Source organism: Python bivittatus, unplaced genomic scaffold, assembly GCF_059951505.1.
Source record: "Python bivittatus isolate LINGU-HERP-01145 unplaced genomic scaffold, Pbiv_v1 ctg000330_np1212, whole genome shotgun sequence".
Taxonomy (NCBI): Eukaryota; Metazoa; Chordata; class Lepidosauria; order Squamata; family Pythonidae; genus Python; species Python bivittatus.
The window spans coordinates 42,661,357-42,683,242 of NW_028277058.1; the positions used below are offsets into that span (position 1 = coordinate 42,661,357).

Consider the following 21,886-nt stretch of genomic DNA (forward strand, 5'->3'; position numbering starts at 1 on the left):
AGAAATATCCAGGCATCCAAAATAATTATCAAACTTGAATTTCTAGTTTACTAGAGTAGAGATTATGGTCCGAAGTGTATTCTTTGTATTTTCTAATAGCTGCGGGCGCTAGGTCAGAAATCATGTAAGGATTACTACCATAATGGCAGTTCTTTGATATACACATGAAGACTTTATCTGCTACTCCTGGAAGTCATGGGAATAATATGAAAGCACACGGAAGCTGACATAGACCCAAGCTGTTTGGTGCAGAAGGGTAATGTTTGTGAAAAAAAGGACTTCACTGACTGATAAACGAGTCCTGTGTGGTTTTAAGGAAAGATTCATATAAAAATACCCTACAATAGCATCTCAAAAAATTATCCTTTGTACTGTATGTATGTAACCCCTTTATATAAATGTTTGCTTGTGCTCCAGAATCCTCATTAACTCATGGTGCTGTGCTAAACCAATTTGGCTCATACTCCATGTTGGCAGATTAGCTGTCATTCTTCTGTTTTAAAAAATGATCCTTCAATTTCCTAACCATCTTTTTTTGACAGATAAAATCTGCAAAACATATTTCACTAATTTCCAGATCTCTCCAAGCTGAAACCAGCAATTATACTCACAAGGCCAACAATTTAGCAGCATACTGATATATCATCCTTTGTAACAGATATTCTGCATAAGTCTGTGTCCTGAGTCTTTATCAGTACCATACATAAACCTCTTAATTGGTGGGATATGGGCAAGCACATGTTGTCTTCCAAAATTACAGATCCTACCTTGCATAGAATAATGTGAGCACGCTCAGGTTAAAATTGGGCTTTAGTTGTGCTTGTAAGATACTAGACAAAATTGGCGAAACTGACTGATACTTCCCATAGCTCATTTATCTTATGAAAAAGCATTACGTGAAAGTTTCAACTGACCAAAGTCATGATAGGCAGAGGAAGTCAGTTCCTACAGGCATATCTGGTTATGCCAATGACATACGGAAGTTTGGAAAGCAAGAGGATAAAGCGGTAAAGAACATGAATAAATAAACAAAATGAAAGAAAGAAAAATAGGCAGGGTGTGCATCTATGAAACTAAGAGAAAAGGGAAGCATATAATAGATCTAAAGGTGGCCCGACTATGTGCAGAAGTGAAGGTACAGGTTTAATTATAAAGGAATGGCTACAGTATATGTCAGAAAATAGGAATTGGTATCATGGACTTTGCTAGGATGTATCTGGAAGTATGAATCCAGGTGGATAATAATTGCATGTTATACTTCAGTGAAAATGAAACAACCAGACATGAATTCTGGGGGAAACTGTACAAATTTCTAAAGGTATACAATCCAGGGCAAACAATTATTCTGTTAGGTGACATAACTAGATGGATGGGAATGAGATGGGTAGCAAGGAAATTAATATATATCTTTAAGAAGGACAGATTTAATTGTTTATGCTAAAGGATTGAAATAATTAGTGAAGGATATAACAGTGACATTATCAGTGACACTGAATTTGAAAAGATCCTTTTCTGGTTGTGTCAAAAGTAGATACACAGAGGAAAAAGAAAGAAGAATGAAAGTATGACTGCAGGAAAAGAAAGTACAAGCCCTGTATGACAAGGTATGGATTCATCTCCCAACACAAGGAATGGAACATGAACATAAATATTAGTACTCAAGAAAAAATAATAAAAACAAAAAAAAACTGTGAAAATGTTGAATGCTGCAACTGGACAAGCATTGAAGTTTGGATGTGTTTTGCTTACAGAATGGCTGTTTAATGCATACATGAAGATTACACATGATGATTGGAAAAATGTTATTGTTTTCCTGTAAAAAAAGGAAAGGTAGCAGGAGTGAATACAAACAATTGTTTGTTACTAGTGCCCAAAAAGGGCTTTGGCAGAACTGTGATTGGAAGGTATAAGAGATTATGACAATGTGCAAAATTTGGGAAATGCAGTGTGACATTATAGCAGAGGGAGAGCGTACAGACCTGATTTTTGGTCTTCAACAGATCACTGTGAAAAGTATGAATGTGAGAAAAAGTTTATTGCACAGCTGTTGATTTAAAAAAAACATATGATAAATGAAATGAGTTTGAATATTTTGCACAAACGTGAAGTCAAAGGCTGGCCGCTGAATGTGATACAGGCAGTGTACAATGGAAGTAAAGCATGAGTGAGAATTAACAAATTGTTTGATAGTGAACAGGGAGTAAGGCTAGGATATCCCTTGGTTGTTTAATGGATTTGTGGATAAATGTATAAAGAATGCTTGGGTAATGTCAGAAGTATGTTGGGGTTGGAGGTGTGAACATATACATATTGTACTTTTGAATGCAGATGATGCCAGGTTGTTGGCTAAGAACCCAAATGATTTGCAGTGAATGTTATATAGATTCTATGATGCATTAAGGAAAAGACCAAGGCAGTTGTGTTTGCTAGGGAAAGGGAATGAACAATTATAATTTATATAAAATTGCCCCCCCACACACACACACACAAAACAAGCCAAACTCTAGGTCAAGTAGATGAATTGTGTAGCTTAGCAGAATTTTCAATAGGACAGGAAATGGAACCGGAAGTTTTAAGATATGCAAATACTGTTAAAAAAGCATGTAGTAGCAGCTTTTCTAACTAACACATTTTATTAGAAGGCTCAAGCTTTTGTGTAAAAGAATTAATGGACGCAAGTTTGACATCAGGACTCAAAACAAGGACAAAGGAGGCATTCCCCAAAAATACCTGGGGAGACCCCCTGGGTTACAGACAACCCATAGTTAAGAAGGGAGCCCATTGTAGCAAACTTTGAGTTAAATACACAATGATTCAAGTTAAATACACAACAGTTCAAATTCATTACAGAATACTACTTTCACAGTATTATACAATAATATTGTTCCAGCTTACATAGAAATTCAAATTAAGGCCAGACCTTGGGAACAGTTCTTGTTCTTAAACTGGGGACTACTTGTAGTATCAAGAGTATTTTAACCTCCCAGGCCACTTTATTACAGATTTTAAAGTTTTAGAACAACAAGCCTACACCAGCATTACAGAGTGAGAAACTACCAAACTCAGTTTTCAGCCTGTCTTGACAGATATGATGGGCTTTTAATATAATTGCTAATTGTTGAAGTCTTTGTGATCTGCCACACATGTAACCTGCATCTTCATAAGTATCTTTTCTCCTACCAAACGACAGGTATAATGCCACCTTTTAGCTCCTTCAAAATCTGTGAACAGCCCAGTATTCTTGCCCATCCTCCAGAAACTCAAACTACTATCATCTTGCTTCCCTCTTTAGAGCCTTCAGCTCTAAAGAACTTACACACAGTGATGGCAGTAGCATCAGCAGTCACTTTACTTTGTGAAAGGCTTGACAGCCTACACATTTTTTCCCAAAATGCCTGCAGAGTTTCTCCAGTGTTTCCCAAGCTAGTGTCCAAATGAGGATTTCAACAAGGTCTGTGACTCTGGACTCTGGTTCCAGCCTCAGCTCGAGGATGAGAGTATCAATCACCCACATTACTCTAGATTGGCAGGAGGGAAAAAACCCCACAATTCTCTGAAGACTTATCAAAAGTCCCATGGAGTTCAATGGACTTGGACAATGGACTCTCACGGAAAAACAGAATAATTCTTGCTGAAATCAACGAGGGTTGCTTGAGAGGTATTTCGGCTAAAATGCACGCAGCACTAAGCCAGCCCCGCCCCCAACTCTGATCGTTTTATTTCAACAGCCCTAACCAGCGTGCTAAACGGGAGTTGTAGCCCGCAACATCTGGGAAACCTAAGGGTCAGAGGGGGGAGCCAGCCCGCACCGCGCACTAACCACCGGCAAGCGCGGTTTCCTACCTTCTGAGTCTGGTCGAAGCCGCCCACATAGTGCTTTCGGGCAAACACGGCGGGCAAGGAAGGCTGCATCGTAAGTTCAAAGAGCGCGTTTTTCAGCTGATTCCCATGTTCTGCAACACAAAACAGGCGGAGGAGGAAGAAACGCGCCGGATCGGAGATCCGCCTTTTATGGCTTGACGGCAGAGGCCCGCCAAGCGGGGCGGGGCTCCGGCCGCACAACTTTTCGCTCTTGCGCCCGGCGCGATTCTTGGCAAGTTGCTTAAAGTGGCCGTGAGTCACTCGCCCAGTAAGCATGACTTGCTGGTTTTCTTCTGCCTCGCTGCACGTCACAAATCGGGCATCGTAGATGTCAAGGCTGTACTCTGGGCTTTGGGGCAGCGCGCCGAGCTCAGAAGCCCCAGCACGTACGTGTCATCCTATGGCAGAAACTTCCAAGCGCAGCTAGAGCCGTGCAGAAGCCGGTCCCTTTGCGTTCAGGAAGGCTTCGCTCGTTCACCCCAAGGAACTGTGGCCTTAGGGCAGCCTGCAGACGCCCAGGTCTGGTTTGGCATTCAAACCCCATAATCCCCACAAGTACGTCTCAGAATTAGGGGAACTGAAGTCCCACAGTTCTAACTGGCCCTCGGTTGGACAAAGGTGGTGCGTGCAGGCGGGGGCATAGAAAAAGGCATACTTTTAGAAACTCCTTTCTGGATTTTGGACCTTAATCTCTTTGGACAGAACTGGACGTCTGGCATTTTTTCCTCCCAAGAAAATATTGCATAATCATAATATTGCATAAGAAAATATTGCATAATCACAATGTTTTCTCACCAGGAGAGCTGGAGGCTGAGTTCATTCAACACCCTAAGCCAGTGTTGTCCAAACTTGGCCACTTTAAGATGAGTGGACTTCAACTCCCAGAATTCCCCAGCTGGGGAATTCTGAGAGTTGAAGTCCACTCATCTTAAAGTGGCCAAGTTTGGACAACACTGCCCTAACCCAAAAGAAGGCAAAGTACATTATAGCTTAGCATGATGCGTGTGTTCACATCACATGCTAAGCCGTGGTTTACTATGATTTATTGAATGAGCCACAGTTGGGCTGAGTTCATATAACATGTTAAGTTTCTGGCCAACAACGATGGATACACAAAACACTCTAAGCCAAAATGAACCAAAATGTGCCATCACAGAGAATATTTTTAAAAGGCTAAAGATAACATACAATAAAGATCATATAAAAATACCATTTATATAGAGAGTTTTTTTTTTTTTTTTAATACTAACCATTTTATTGAGGTATACTTTTTCTGAACTAAAGCCTGCCTCTTCAGATACACTGCAGTGGGCAAGTTACAAGTCTGCGTGCACAAACAGGATAAAGAGAGAAAACAGGTAAAAGAGCGAGACCAAAAGGTGCAGATTGTGAGAAGTTGATAAGAGAGCTAAAATATATACAAGCAGGCATACTGGCACCAGAATAATTGGCAATAAAACAATGGCTGTGATCACACAACACAGTTTGCTAAGTTATTCTCTGCCAGGGGTAAATATCTATTGCAAGTTGTCCATTCAGCCCTCCCACTGATGCACAGGAGGCTGACAGAGAGGAAAAATGTACAAATTAATTGTACGTTACCCTGTGTACAAAAATGAACATCAGTATAAAGCATTTTAAAGAGATATATACCTTGGAATGTGCTAATTAGCGTTATGGAATAATGATAAATACCAACTATCATGGCTTTGAGATATCCAGGGAGGGTCAAAAAAGTCAAAATGGAAGCTGCGGCCACACTGTTAAAGCCCAGCCTCCAATTACATTTGTCAATCAGAATGTTGTGGCTAACACCTTTTTTTTTACAACCTCCCCCAAACATGGATACCTCCACCCTGATAATGTACCACAGATGATAGGAGGTTAAAGCTTTGTTGATGAATATATTTACTCCTCTCTTTAATTAAAAAAGAAAATTAAATATAAAGCTGGTGTGGTAAAGCACCAGCTTCTAGCATAACTTTTATTTTCCAAGAATGCTTTCCACACCCAACAGCCATTTACAGAAAGGAAAAATACCAGGTGGTGGAATCCGGCCAGCCAAAGGGGCAAAAGAAAGGTGGGGTGGGGTGAATTACAGGATGGGGTGGATCACGGAGGTGTCAGAAAGAAAACCTTACCAGGCTGGCTTCTGGTGAATGGATATTTTGTGACTGTTTGCCCCCCCAGTACAGGATGTGGCAAACAGAGAATCCTTTCTCCTTGGCAGAATTTTTTGAGAAAACCCAAGACATACTCTCAAGCTATAAATGAGGTCCTGGGGCTCAAAAAATTATTTCCCCCAGCTACCGGTGATGCTCGTCCTGTGGTTCAATCTCAGTTTAATCTACCGGATACATATGTATGCATCGAAGGAAGAAAAATGTTCCACTGCTAGCAGTCCCCATCCAAGTTATTGTTTATAAAATTATTTTCTACAACTGGAGCTTTTACATGAGGTCCACGGCTTAGTATAAGTCAATTTCACCTGTAGATTGGATTTAACTTCGAATTGGTAAAAGGAAGTTATGGTGGTCAAGTCAGGAGATGGGTGACATACAAAGCTTCATGTTATATAAACAGTTTAAAAACCAACAAATATTTGTGGCACTCAAGGAACTTGTTTCCATTAAGCATTTTCTGCCAACTCCCTGAAATTGCAGAACAGAGGAAGACACAGAGGGAGGTAAAGCACTGCACTGTATGAAGGTTTTTATCATGCTATTCCGTTTTGAACTGGGCAGGCTGCCACCAGCAGCATGAGAAAGCAAAAACAGAAACCGCTTGTACAGCAGCAGGCTCCCAAATCTAAAGAATACAAGCTTCATTTGTACTATAAATATAAGGAAGGAAGACACATACAGCCAGGCATCTCCATTATTACTGTGGCAATTCCCACAGTGCATTGAAAATGACAGACAGATGGAAGGATGGATGGTCAAAAAAGTCAGGATGGCAGCCACAACCATGAGGTCAAAGCCCCACCCCTTTTTATATGTCCCACTACTTGTAAAAGAGGCGGGGCTCCAGTTGCAAGGTGGTGGGCAGCATCATTTTTAACCCCTCCCTAGGACACCCCTGCATAGGCAGATTGATCGATACTGCAGTAACGTCCCATGTGCTGAAGCTTAAGGCAGTGTTTCTCAACCTTGGCAACTTTTAAGATAAGTGGACTTCAACTCCCAGAATTCCCCAGCCAGCATGCCAAGGTTGAGAAACACTGCTTTAAAGCATCTGACAGTCATTGGTGCAAACATTCTTAGTGCAAGCCACTAAGGTAGAGTAGTTTTAAATGAGCTCTGTTTTTCAACTGAAAGACCGAAAACCGTTGGCTTGTGTAACATCATCAAGCGAGTTGGTCTGCAGTGCTGGCTGTGTTTATATGCAGCACGGCAATATGAGTGGGGGCAGGGTAGGGATGAACAGTTTAGGGGCATTTATGCTGAAGGGCGGCGGGGGAGGAAAGGGTTAACGCTTAACGCATCTGTTTCCATTCTTATTTTTTCTTTAAAAAACACTGCCCCAGACTAGCAATTTCCCCCCCAAATATAAGTGACACCATCTATGGCAATTCCAAAATGGGGACTGCAGCCCTCAGTATTCCAGATTGCCCAACGTCTGGTGTGTGTAATTCTCCATCTAAAAGTACACTCGTGCTTTGCAACTATACAAACTACTGAGTTTTTCAGCGCTCTGCCTTATAACCAGGGTGTTCTGATTAGTAAATAGTGGCAGGGGGAAAAAAAACCAAAACTGCTGGCTTTTAAATTTTCAAAGGGGGAGCCAGCATACATCTCCAGCCCTATACTGCCTTTGGGGTTTTGTCTTACTGTTTTTGGTTTGCTTGGATACTTTTGCACCATTCTGGCTTAATCTGATTAGGATTGCGTAGCCCTTTTGCCGATCTTTTTTAAGACTCTTATGATATCTAGAGCTGGTTCTTTTATTCCATCCTGCGGAGTAACAAAATCCTTTTCGTTCAGCTTCCTTTTTCTAGTGTGGTTAGGGCTGTAAGTTGATGCGAGTTTGTGGAAGAGGGTGACAGAGTAGCTGGTGCTGAGGCTAAGGGGTGCTGAGTCCAAGGCAGAAGCATCCCCAAGGCTGGTGCCAGTCTCTGTTGGCAGGGTTGGTATCCTGGATGGTGTGTTGGAGCCCTTTGGCATGCGGGAGGAGCCACTAGAGAGGGGGGAGATTGGGGGGTGGCAGGGAGGGGCAGGATGGTGACAGACAGAGGGAGATGTGGTGGGGGACAGAGGGTGGGCCACTCTTGGGGGAAGTAACCTCAATGTTTAGTATCCATGCTGCCCTCCAGCCCTTTGTGCTGCACCCCAAAGCCAGGTGACCAGGGCTCCAGAAATCCTGGCTTCCAGCTGCTGCTGCTTAATGCATGGTCTGCTGGTAATAAAGCTGGCCTCTTCCACAGTTTAATTGTGGATGGGAGGGGTAAACTTCTTTGCATCACCAAAATCTGGCTGGGCCCGGGGTGGTGGCATTTATTTATTTTGTTTATTTATATGATTTATAAAGACTCCCTTCTCACACAAGTGACTGGATGGCATACAAGGATTGAAAACACACACACACACACACACAAACCCCATGATGTAACCCCGGGCATCCAAAGATAAAAATAACTAGACACACAGAAGAAGAAGAAGAAAAAAAGCACATCACCAACAGCAGAACTCATCTAACCATCTGACCCAAATGCCTGGAGAAACAGCCAGGTCTTTGGGGCTTGTTTGTTTTTGTAATTTTCATTTTATTTTTCAACAAACAAAATATTGCCCAAAGACCTAAATACCCTAAAACAACAACAACAACTAAAAGAAACAATTCTTAAAATGAAAGAATAATGTAAACAAAAAATAAAAAAAAAGGATTTTAAAAGTGATAAAAAAAGAAAAGAGAAAAAAACTCGTAAAAAATTATATTAAAAACTTATATATTAAATTTAGATATTAGACTTATGAATAGTCATTAGTTTATCACTAAATACCACATAGTACTATAATATAATCTATGAAAAATATGTTGAAAAACATCATAAAAGTTCTGCCAAAGTTGTGCATATTGATTTATCGTACCTGGAAGCCTACTGAGAGCCAGTGCTGCTGGCGGAGCCATGGTACTTTTTGGGCATGAGAAATACCAAGAGCTGCCTGTGCTGCTGCGTTCTGGATGAGCTGCAGCTTCTAGGTGCTCTTCAAGGGTAGTCCCATCTAGAGCGTGTTATAGTAATCCAGACAGGAGGTGACTAACGGATGGGTCACCATGAGCGAGGCCTCCAGGTCCAGGAATGAGCAAAACTGGTGCACAAGATGGACCTGTACAAAAGCCTCCTTGACCATGGTCGCCACCTGCTCTTTGGGCAGGAGCCAAGAGTTCAGGAGGACCCAAAATTGCTTACCAACTCTTACCGAGGGTATACATCCCGATGCAGAGTTCAAGATGGAAAATCCCGAGAGCCAGGGAACCCTAAAATCCACAGCTGCTCAGTCTGGCCAGTCTGAATTGAACTGAAGCCTTTTCTCCTCCATCCAGACCCTCACGGGCTCCTGGCACTGGGAAAGGACCTTGATAGCATCACTAAGCCCAAAGTGGAGATGTACAGCTGGGATCATCAGCTTACCAATTATTAAATTAGAAGTTAATAATGATTCATTGAGACTGTTCCTACTGTCATATATATTAGTAGTTTCTTTTTGTAAATTAGTTTGGTACAGTAAAAGTATAAATTACATTTCTTTTAAAAAGCACAATAAAAATTTCTGATAGATATTTTTAAAAAGATTAAGGCTCTTTGTATAAGGCCATTTCAAGAGCCTGGATTTTAAATCCATCTTAGAAGTATATATCTCTTTTTATATATTTATTTAAAGATCTTCCCTGTGAAACAACTTTAAATAAAACATTCCACCTCTTCCCAGAAACTATGGGCAGGTGTAGAGATAATATAACAGCTTTGTGCAGAGTTTTCCCAGTGCCACTCCTTTTGCATTGTGGAAACTGCCAGTTGCAGCATGACAAAGCAAAAATAATTTATCAAAGGTGCACGCTAAAGAAGTGTGTTCTGTCCCGTTGGATATGAATTCTTTTTCCTTTAGGCGTTTCCTGTCTGCTAATACTAGCACTCTGAAGTAAGTTAAGCAATTTCTCTACTTCCTATTTTCTGTTCTCAATTACATCTACCAGAAAAGGTCTTCTGACCCAAAATAGGTAGCTAAGCTTCAGACTTTACAACACAAATTCTTAAAAATATGAGAAGAGGCCCACTGGATCAAGCTAAAGGGGTCAGTGGCTGATCAGATGCATTGAGAAAGATCACATGCAGAACTTAAGCATGGTACCCTACCCACTAGTTCTTTCTAACAACTAATATTTGCAACATGGTGTTCTCAGTTTTAGGAGATGGAATACAGCTGTCAAGTCTACTAGCTATTTGATAATCTTAATTGTCTAGTTCCCATTCTAAAACATAAACTGGTATTGAGCCTTTGGTTGAACATTTTTATCTGGTTGTATTCCAGATGTTCTGGGCTACAACTCCTTTCAACCTTTTAGCCTGCATGGACAATCAAATCAGTAATCCAATACATTCAAAGAGCACCAGATTGGGGAAGGCTACTGGCACCTGGAAGAGAAAATGGAGGGAAAGCCATATAAGGAAACAGCTGCCACATTATACATATAGTCAGCATTTCAGCTGTTGATTAAAACCATACCACCAGCAACATCCCACTAATCCTGCTCAGATTATCTGTAATTAGCACAGCATCTAATGATAGCATTGTGGGCTTGCCCAGGGCACCTCTAGGGCTAAGGCTGGAACTTGGCCTAGTATCATGAGTCCTGAGCCAGATTCTTCACTATCTGAAGACAAAAGCTGAGGAAGTCACCTCAGCCTGAATTTCATGCTACCAAACTCCTGTGCCAGAAGAACTCAACAAGGCAGTCATGCCACCTGATTCATTGCTGAAATGGTCACTTGGTTCTCAGAGGAGATTCCTCCCTTTCTGAGCTAGCATTAAGCTGAAGGGCCCATAAGAAAGGGGCTTCTTCCTGTATCTTTCTCAAACAGTGGAATCCCTGCTCTTTAGAAGATGGGAGGGGGGCAACTGCCTCCCCCCCAGCCCTCAATTTATGGCCTTCTGAGCAACAAAATATCATATTGCCAATATTCAATTAAAAAAGATCCCTTTTTTAGTGATGTAATTTTTAAGACGATAGTGGACAATCTAGAGATGGCTTAATGAATCCATTTGACCCTTTAGATTGTCTGTGAGCCCCAAGAGGGAATCCAGACAAGGAGGACACCCCGGAGTACTAGCTGTACCTTTATTGTAAAGTTACATTAACAAAATCTTGCAAGTCTGAAAGTACATCTCTCCTCCCCAAACCTCCTCAGTCCAAGAAACTAGGGAGGGTCCTTTCTGAAACATTTGCCACACCCCCATTCCTTCTGTGGGCTCAGCTGCCTCTTATCTGACCATTGTCTAGTCTGCAGCTCTTCCACCTGTCTCTCAAGGTCATTCCCACATACCATGACATTGTCTGAGTGACCACTCCGATTCCCTCTCAGAAGAACCAGAATTTTTTTTTTTCCATATCGCCTTTTGTTACTGCATCACACTTGCTGTGGCCCTTGGAGGTTGCTTTCTCTCTCTCATTCTCATTCTCTCTCTCTCTTTCAGCCTTCAAACTACCAAAAAAAGGGGATAATATTCTCTGCTTTATAAATATAATTGGCCCCACTCTCTTGGTTTTAGGAAAGATGTTAAAAAGTTTACTTCTTTAAACTTTCAACCATAAAGTAATTGCATAAAGTAAACAATTACAAGACAAATCACACCATCTCTTTATGGCAAAAATCATGAAAAAGATTATCTCCTTGTTTAAACCTATTGAGTCCCCAGACGATGCTGAAGTACAACTTTCAGCACTTCTCATTCATGGCCATTCTGGCTGAGGTTCTGGATGTTATAGCACAGCAACAACTGGAAAATTAGCTTCTCCTATATAATTAGGCTTACTTATCAGGCTAAATCATAGTGATTTACTGTATTTAGTTTTGACTTAACATGTTGTATGAACCCAGTTATTATACTTAATAGCTCAGAGTTTATTTGAAACCAGATGAATGTATCTTGTTCCATTAACCATGTTCAAGCAAGATGACCTACCATGATGCATAACTCAGGTGTGTCCTGAGTGCTCATGATTCTCACTTTGAGTGAGAAATTAATCCCTGAAATTAAGAACATTGTAGTCTGGCTTAGAGCTTCATTTACCTTCACATTCCTCAAACTGGTGTCCTTCAAAATGTGCTAGACATTCTTCATTTAAGAGGATGATCTAACATATTTGGATGGCATTAGGATGGGAATTTTTATTTAAATGTAATGATACTTGAATATGAACAGCCTTACCAATTTGATCAAGTTCAAGAACGAAATAAGGAACATCCATGGACTTGAACAGATCCTTCACCTACATAAAGCACAATATTTCAATAAGATTAGTAACCATTAATTTTAAAACATACCCTTTCATTTTGCACGTTAATACTATGACTAATATAGAACTAAAACATCAGCACTTTTTTCCTCTCTTGTTCCATCTTTCCTGATGAAGTGTTATACAGAACTCAAAAGTCTGTACACCATTATGTATTCTTCCCAGTTTACCAAATAAAGATATTGCTCAAATATAGCTTTTGGAATAATGAACATAGTTATCTTGCTTTTTAAATATATTTTACTGTTGTTTAAGGTATTGTGGGATAGATTTTATAAAGAAAATTGTGTGAGCCTGCTGTTTAGTATGGCAGAGTGCACAACTTTTACTGGGGACCATGCTTGGCTTCTGAGGTGTGTGTCAGGGCTACACTACAGCAGTGATTGGAGTCAACACAAAAAAATCAATTTAATGAAATTTATATTTAACTCAAGTTCTTTCCCCAGTCCTTTGGGTCATAAGGTGTTGGAGTTCTCATTGGATGATGGTGTCATTTGGATTGTCGTTATATTATTGTTTATTGGTTTATGTTTTGTAGGTTTTTTTTTAAGGTTTTGCTGAATTTTCTGTAAGCTGCCCAGAGTCACTTTACTTAAGTTGAGCAGCCATGTAAATGTTTTAAATACAAAATAAATAAAATACAGTTAATTGGATTACTCTCTAGCCATATATTTCACACGTTTTCTCTCCTTTCACATGAAGCATCACAAATGGAAATATCTAAGATTTTTGAATGCTACACATGGCCCTCCAAGCAAGGATACTCAGAGCCACATCTAGGTGGCCCATCAATTGAATGATAAATGGAAAAGGGGATGGCCTTCTTTGCAGTGACAGTGAAGTTGTGGAATTTTCTCTCTAGGAATTGCTTCTTTCATACTGACTTTTACATTCTCAGATTAAGGCAAGCAGTCTGCTCAAGCAGTTCCCATGGTTTCTCCCTTCCCTGTTACCTGAGTTTGATCAGCATTGTTGATAAATAGTACCGAGAATGTAGTTTTTATTTAAAATATACTAGGTTAATTGAATTAAAATGAAGATGTTTAGCTCAGCAGAATGCAGATTCAGGGTTGGGGTTAAAGGCAGAGATACAACCATTGAAATCAATGAAAACTCACATAAATCTAATTAATTTCAGTGGGTCTCCTCTAAGATAATTAAACGGGAATTCCACCCATTTTAGTGAAGTAAAATAAATAAATAAATGAGACTGGTGATGCAGTCTAATTATATACTGCTTAAAAAATATCTTCCTGATTCATTGGATCTTACTCCCTAATTTAGGATTACCAGGATAATAAATGAAAATGTTTTTTCCCTTCTATTAGCAAGACGTGTTAGTTTCCATCTTCACTGAGGTCTATATAAGGGATTCAGAAAAATTATAGCTTGCATCTAGATCTGTTCAAGGGGATTAAGACAGAAAAAATTTAAACTATTCCCCTTTTCGGACTATTTAATTTTCATATTGCAGCAATACTTTTAAGTAATATAGGCAACAAGTAGCTACCACTTGCCAGAAGAAGCCATTAAACAGTAGCCCATGCTTAATGTGAGTAAATGCTATACCATAATTTTCCAGCCAAGATGGTATTGACCTATACATCTGAACAATAGCAAGTTCAGAAAGATTATGTAATAAGAACAGATAAACACAGAAAGCTGCCACAGACAGCCCATTTTTTACTAATTCAGTATCATGCTTATGAATTGCCAGCATTCACTCCAATTCAAGGTGTTGGTCATTGCCTTTAAAGCCCTACATGGCATGGGACCAGGTTACCTGAGGACTGTCTCATCCCCATTATATTGACCTGTCCCACCCATCAGGCAGAGAAGGTATGTTGCGGACCCCATCCATGAAAAAACGTTGACTGGTGGAGCCCAGGAAGAGAGCCTTCTCTGCCGTTGCCCCTGCCCTATGGAATGCTCTCCCCCCCAGAGGGGGGCCCCCACTCTCTTGGCCTTCTGGAAAGCGGTGAAGACCCAGCTCTGCCAACTCATGTGGGGTGGAAGGGCTACTATCCCTAGGGGGGGTTAGCATCATGTAGTGGCTCCTGTAGACTAGTAATTTTTCATTTACCATCTATTCCTTGGAATATACTATTTATTTAAGAACACTGCTTTATTGTAATTTAATCAGTATTTATTCTTGTTTTTATTCTAAACCGCCCAGAGTTGCTCTTTGAGTGAGATGGGCAGTGACTAAATTTGAAATATAAATAAATAAATAAATAAATAAATAAATAAATAAATAAATAAATAAATAAATTCATTCATTCATTCATTCATTCATTCATTCATTCATTCATTCATTCTCTGGTGTTTCATTCAGATACACATGCTGCATCTTTGCATCTGAAAAAGAATGCATTACCTTGGCACAGAATTTGCAGGTTGTATCGCTGAAAATCATAACATTGTTTTCATCTATGAGTGTCTGAACAACTAATTTCCAGTCCTTATTATTAATAGCAGCCTCCACATTTTTTCCATTGCCGTAAATTTGGAATGCCTTCTGAGTAGCATCTACTGTCGCTGCAAGAAAAATAAACAATATTGTTATAGTAGAATAGAATTCTGTATTTCCAGAATTCTTGTCTGAGAAGTCCAAAAGTTGGAATAAGGGGGAACTAGGGAAGTTTGGGTTCAAGGGTACCAAGAAAGTTTATTGTTAACTCTCAAAATAAGCTACAAGATTCTACTGACTTAGAGTCAGTCTAGACGAGACATGTGAGATTTACGTTTAGATGCTTTGTTTTCTGCTTTTGTAAAACCTGGGTGAGGATTTGATTCAGATTAACACCTGCAAGATGGGAATTTCATCAGCAAAAAAGTGCAAGGAAAAAAGGTAAACAAGGATGGGCTAAATGTCAGTGCTCAGGGACTGCACCTAACATTTCTGGTAGTAAAAGGCCACAAAGAGTAAACATTGACACAAGGTGGGCCAAATTTTTCAGTGTGGGGCATGTGGATGCTTTTAATTCTTAATTTATTTTTTTAAACAATGTGAAGTCTACAACCTGTAAGGTTGTAAATATCTCTGGAAAAACGCTTGCATCATTCCAACAGCATTACATGGAAAAATACAACTACAGCCATAGAACCGTCTTTATGAAATGTCTTGCTGGAGACATACGTGGTCCCATTTCAATGCAGGGACTAGGCTGTGTACTGGATGCTCTGTTGAGCTGCAACAGTGCTTTTAGTGGCTAGGAAAATGGTAGGGTTGGATTAAAAAGTCTTGACCTCTTTGTTAAAGGAATTTATAACTACACCTTTCCCTCACCTGAACTTCTGACATTCTTTCCCTCCCTAAGTTACATATCTGCTTTTCTACCCACAATCCAATTAAGAAATGAAGACCTGATAAAAACATCTGTCTAAAAGAGAAGGATTTTGCCCAGGTTAACATACTTCTAGTCCATTTTGGTCTCCCGTATTTCAGGACGCGCAATGGAAGTAAGGCTAGAAATTTAGTTAGATAAAATTATCGATTTGTCAACAATCAGTTGAAAGTCAAAAAGTTAAAGTATTATAACTGAGATTGTGGGTTTTATATGTTTTGTGATCATTCTCTGTGCTGCTTATTAAGATATATTGTTATTAATGTGGCTGCAAAAGGGTAAAAGGATGAAAATTACAGATAATTTTTCATAGTAGATACTGTGATGTAGCTTAGTGTCACAATGAGGGCATTTTCCAGAAAGTATCATGTATCCCTTAGGCCCAAATACCACAATACAAGCATGCAGCATTTATCATAGTCAGCTGAACATTACCATAAAGTCTCCACTTCGATAGCTTTATATATGATTATGGCTTCTCTTCTGACAGGTATACAGGAATTTGGTTATGCAGCTCCAATTAAAGTTAATGAGGTTGTTTTTGTGCATCTAAAGAAATTAGGTTTTAACCTCAAGACATTTCTATTCCCAATCTAAATTACACATGCCTAGTGGTAGAACAAGATCTAGCCAAATAAATCCTGTATTTCCAGAATATGCCACTTCTGTTTGGTTGAAACCACTGATGTTCTGATTGGATGAATACGTTTGCAGATCAGGAGCAGATTTAGAGTCAATGGAAGTCATTGCTTGCAGATGTGGCCTATTGAATCGGTAGCTCAAACTATTTGTGGATCTCAGCAACCAGATCTAGAGCAAATTCTGCTGTGCCAAAGCTGAAAAATTTAGCTTTCAGATCTTGAATACTATTCTACGTAGATGTGTGGCTACATCAGACAATACAGGCTTAGATGAGAACTGATGAATCTAAGCATACTTTAATATAGGAGGTCTGCTATTTGAGTTATTTTTTTCTTTATAATTTCATGTTTTGCATTAAAAGAGGGCAATAGTGAGGCAGGCTGTGATTTTGAGCAATAACACTGGAGAGGTGATTATAATTTTTCCTCCTATTAAGTATCCTGTTCCTGGCCTAAATTAATCTTCTCCCCACTTACTGTTAAGCTACTATTAATTCTGCAAAAACAAATCTTTTTCTCTCCTTCTTCAAGATGCTCAATGGTGGTTGGATGATTTTGGATTCTGAAATGAATGGTCTTATACTCCTTCGTTAGATGGTTCGGTATATTAGCTTACTTATTTAAATGTGGAAAGACAATCGAGCTGCATTTGGGGGCCCCCTCCTGGTCATTCTGATAAACAGGGTCATGGAAATCTGGCCTAAAGTCCCACTTTGCTAGCACCATTGACATACTTACAACAACTCCAGTACGCCATTGGAGGAGTAGCAAGAATAATATTGCTACTCCAGAGAAAATAATTCTCTCTTACATGCTTTAAAATGAAAGTGTAATTAAACACCAGGAAAACTGATATTAGATATTCTACACAATGTATAGCCTGCAAGTACAAACATCCAGAAATATCTGAGCTGGCACCGAAGTTTGACTCAAATGGACAGGACAATGCCAATCAGTTTACTGCTTATGATTTAAATTACAAATAATTCCATGATACTTATTAAGTGCCCTTTTGTTTTAAATTTGCAAAATTAAAACAAATGCTCCCCAATTACCTCCCTGACATACTTTTAATATAATAATACCCAAGCTATATTGTTGTAATTCAACTGTCTCTTTTTATGCATAAAATAACGGCTCCTCTACTTTTTATCTGCACTCACTTGATTCCTCATTGATATTGGTGTATTCTCTCTGCTTTGCACCATGGTGGGAAGGTCGAATGCTCTCTATGCAAAGGGTTTCTTGACAGCATCTGCATATGGCTGTGTTTTGAATCAGAACAAAAGAATATTTTATGGCAATTTTCCAGCTCCTGCTGCTTAATACATTAGGACTCATTTATTTAGCACCTACTGACCAAAACATGCCTAAACTCTAGACATTTTCTATTCACGTTAGGAGGACAAAATTCTGCTCTTTGTACTTTTATACGTCATTCTTCAGGTACCACTTAAATGCCATCATGAAAAAAGAGCCCCTCCTCTTCCAAGGCATTTCCTTTAAAAACCCTAAACTTTTAAAACTCCTTCCAGCGAAGGCAAAAAATAAAACAACTCGCATTTACAAAATGGCACTTTGTTAGTAATAGTCACAAAGGTCAAGCTTCAGAGGACAAATTTGGCATTGTGCAAAATGCTTAGGAGCATCCATATTTGCTAATCCAAGTTTTTTCTTTTTCCTGGACCTAATCAGTTCTTAAGGAAACTGGAAATCTGATGGGGATAGCCCAATAACAAAGCTATAAAGATAGTTACAAAATCTCCAGATATAAGTGTCACAGTCTCACATACCACATTTAGGACTGAACTTCATGTCTGGAATTCAGAATTATTTTCCCCTAAGCAAAATTTTTGGCTTTTCTTCTATGTTGAATGTGACACAAGAGCATATATCTGGTGAATCATCCCTGCTTGTTTTGCTGTGAAATTTTTGGCGTGGTACCCTCTGGTCTTTCCTGCTCTCTGGTTGCCACTCATTGGAATCTAGAAGATCTTGGAGCACACCCCTCTTATATGTTAGGAATGTTTGGGTAAGTAGACCTTGTGCCATTAGAAACACCAGTTGGAATATGAGTCCACAAATGCCCCTTGCAGCCTTACTTTGGCACTTCAACGCTAAAAAGAAAATATAGAAAGTGGCTGGATTCACATGTCATGTTTTTTTTAAAAAAAATTGGCTTAGTGTGATGTATGAACCCAGTCAACTGTGGTTTGTAAGCCATGTTTATAACAATGTAATTTTTGAAGCCAGACAACCATAGATAACAATTTCTGGTGCAAAGGTTGGACTCACATATTATTCTAAATTATTGGTATGGGTTCACAGACATTCTAAGCTCTCCAAAATGATGAAGAGAAAGAGGGACATGTATAGGGAATGCAAGGAGGAGCACATTATCAAAAAATAATACAAGGTTTCCAGAAACTGCGAGGCTTGTGGGAGATGGAGGCTTGTGAGAGATAACAAAAACAACAAAAGAAGATTGTTTGGGTATGTTAGAAACTGAAAGAAGACCAAAGAAGATATAGATCCATTGCAAGGAGAAAGAGGTGAGCTGGTAATGCATGATGGTGAAAAGACTGAATTTCTTAACTCCTATTTTTGTCTTCTGCTAGAAGAGAAATGACACCCTTTCTTGTAATCATTAAGTTGCTGGGCGAAGGAGGGAACTGCAACTAGGATAGACAAAGGTGCTCATAAGAGAGTTTAGATAATGTAAATAAATTCACTCTTTAGGGTCAAAGGGGTCTTAGGATAATGAAGGAAATCAGCAGAGTTGGTAAACTTTGAGAACTGGAGGGGAGGTCTGGTGAGGTCTCAGGGTATTAGAGAAGAGCAAATATTGTCTTCAAGAAGGAGAAAGAGAAGGTCCCAGGAAATTACAGACCTGTCAGCTGAATATCTATACTTTTTAATGGAGTAGATCAGGGGAATGCCATAGGCATAATATACCTGAACCTCAGCAAAGCCTTTGACAGAAGGCTTTCATTACAGTATATTCTTCTTAATAGAATAGTAACTTATAAACTAGATAGTAATAATGTTAGATTTAACTGCAAACCGTTAATGATCAGGCCCAAAGTGTGCTCATTCATAGCTCTAAATCACTTGGAGGGAAGTTATCAGGTGAAGGGCCAATCACTTACCCTTAGGAGGCCTGCTGAGTTTTGGCTGCACCACTGAACTGGAATATATTTTACTGTTAATTCAGTGGAGAAGCATGTTTGCTGCCAACGCACAAGCACACACGCAGGTAACCACATTGCATGGCTTTTTAAACAAACGTTGGGGGTTGCTATGTTGCCTGAACCCAAAACACTAGCAGATTTGAAACCAGGGTTGACACCCGAAGTTTGTGGTAGGTCATAAACCTTGGTCCCCAGAAACCCCAAATGGCAAGAGTTTTACATTTAGACAACACACTAAACTGCTAAATCACCAGCCTTGGTTAATGAAACATACATAAGAGTTTCTAACATGGCAGCATGTTCATCTCACTTTTTAGCTTAGCGTGTTACATTGCTGTCACTGTCCAGTCCCTAATTGCAATGCTTCTGGTTTTGAGTAGATGCATTTGGGAAGAAAGAGGGGTACCCCTTTTTTTCTCCCCTCCCATGTGTTCTTTATTAAATTCAATGGCATTTCTTAGCAGCCTCCTGTGATTTTCTTCATTCAAAACCTGTGCTCTAGGCTGAGCTGCAAGCTCTCTAAGAATGGTGTGTGTGTGTGTGAGGGGAGAGTGGGGAAAAAATCCAACTTGAACACCGTTTGATCAACTCTAAAACTCTCTCTGGGTGATCAAGAATAAATCACTTGCTTTTTCCATCTGGTGACAGAAAGTAGCGTTTTATGTTGTGTTGGGCTCTTTGGAGAAAGGAGGAAATAGGAAGATAAAGAATACCTATAATATATTGATATTTATTCTTTATAAAAAGGGCTCTGACTGTAAGTGCAGTTTTTTTGGTGGGGGAAGTGCTAGGAAGAAAAAGCAACACTGGATGAGAAACAGATTCGGGGAGCTTTCAGACTGACGGGTCTTGCCTACTAAACTTTTCCTCCTCGGCTGGACTTCTGGAAGAACCAGAGGGAAAAAATCAGGTAAGTTACAAAGAGCTGGATCCCCAGAACATTTCTTTCACATGGCAGCAAGATAATAAAAAAGCAACTTAAAGCGGACGCTGTTATTTGCACAACAGACTTATCCATGGCTAATACGATTATAATTTACTGAACTCAATTTGCAAAGTTTGCACCGGCCCATCAACTAATCACACAGGCCAGACTGATACTAAGCCAGTGTTTCTCACCCTTGGCCACTTGAACATGTGTGGACTTCAACTCCCAGAATTCCCCAGCCAGCCATGCTGGCTGGGGAATTCTGGGAGTTGAAGTCCACACATCTGCAAGTGGTCAAAGGTGAGAAACATTCCCTAAGCTATACCTGGTAAATGTGCATATCCTGTGCATACAGCCGGCAGTTGGTTTCACGCATCTTGCCAGCCGTGATTTGTTTAATCACAACTGGCTGAAAAAAGTAAAGGGCTGAATTCACCCCACACGCTCAGCTAAAAAAAAAAAAGCCTCCCCACCTTGGGGCGTAGCGCAATGCCAATGAACCCGTTTCCCTCCTTCCCTCATCAGCATCCCCTTCCTCCCGCCTCGCCCACCGGCATGACGTCACAACCCACCTTCCAAGGGCGGGACGCTGGTCCGCTGCCCCGGCTGTGCGCCGGCTCTGGCCGCAGGCGCTTGCTGGACGACTCTGCCCTTCCGCGCCGAGTTGCCCATCGCTGGGCTCGCCGCGTCCCCGCCACCGCCGCCGGCGCGTCCGTCCGTCCGTCCGCCTCCCCGCTCCTTGCGCCCTCTCCTGGCCGCCAAGCGAAACGTCAGGGCCCCGGCGCGGGAGGCTCTCCCTCTCTCTCCGCGTGGCGACGGTTCCTTCGCCGGAAGAGCCTGCAAAGAGCGGGAGGAGCCGGCGGTCCGCTGCGCTTGTATCCCGCGGCGTTCGCCTTGCCCAGGCGGCCGCAGCGGGTTTGACGGTCGCCCGCGGTTGCGATGGTAATGGAACCTGAAGCGAAAGAACGAAGTTCTGAACTCTGAGGGGGGCCATTGCGACCCCTGCTGGCTGAAAGGGCGTGATTGGTTTTGCGAGGGAAAAATAAGGCGGTGCGTAGAAGCCGGCGGGGGGTTGTTAAAAATAGGCGAGACAGACCTTATTGCTTTTTTTTTTTTTTGACAAAGCGACTCGAATAATAGGCTGAGAGAATGTCGTGGAGGTAGCGTCCATAGTCTTCAGGAAGGCATTTGATTGGTCATAGCCTTTTTCTTGATAAAATGGGACGGCGTGAGGTGAATGATCCCTCTAGCCCAGTGTTTCTCAACCTTAGCAACTCTAAGAGGTGTGGACTCCCAACTCCCAGACAGCATAGTCTAAAATGGAACAGGGTGAGATGGATGATCTCTCTAGTCTAGTGTTTCTCAACCTTAGCAACTCAGCTGGCTGGGGAATTCTGGGAG

The 21,886-nt window shown here is 40.6% G+C and overlaps 1 protein-coding gene across 2 annotated transcripts in view; it reads right to left on the reverse strand.

The window, feature by feature from the left end:
* Window positions 1-21,429, reverse strand: part of TXNRD1 (thioredoxin reductase 1) — a 50,248-nt gene extending 28,819 nt beyond the window's left edge. The window contains exons 1-5 of one of the 2 annotated variants that reach the window (XM_025164177.2): window positions 21,058-21,429; window positions 17,530-17,631; window positions 14,756-14,916; window positions 12,291-12,351; window positions 3,844-3,953 (exon numbers count right to left, since the gene is read on the reverse strand). In XM_025164177.2, the coding sequence (XP_025019945.2) occupies window positions 3,844-3,953; window positions 12,291-12,351; window positions 14,756-14,916; window positions 17,530-17,631; window positions 21,058-21,157 (534 nt within the window). In that variant the 5' untranslated portion in view covers window positions 21,158-21,429. The remainder of the gene's footprint in view (window positions 1-3,843; window positions 3,954-12,290; window positions 12,352-14,755; window positions 14,917-17,529; window positions 17,632-21,057) is intronic. The other variant, XM_007424361.3, reaches the window with a different exon arrangement.
* Window positions 21,430-21,886: the final 457 nt, after the last annotated feature.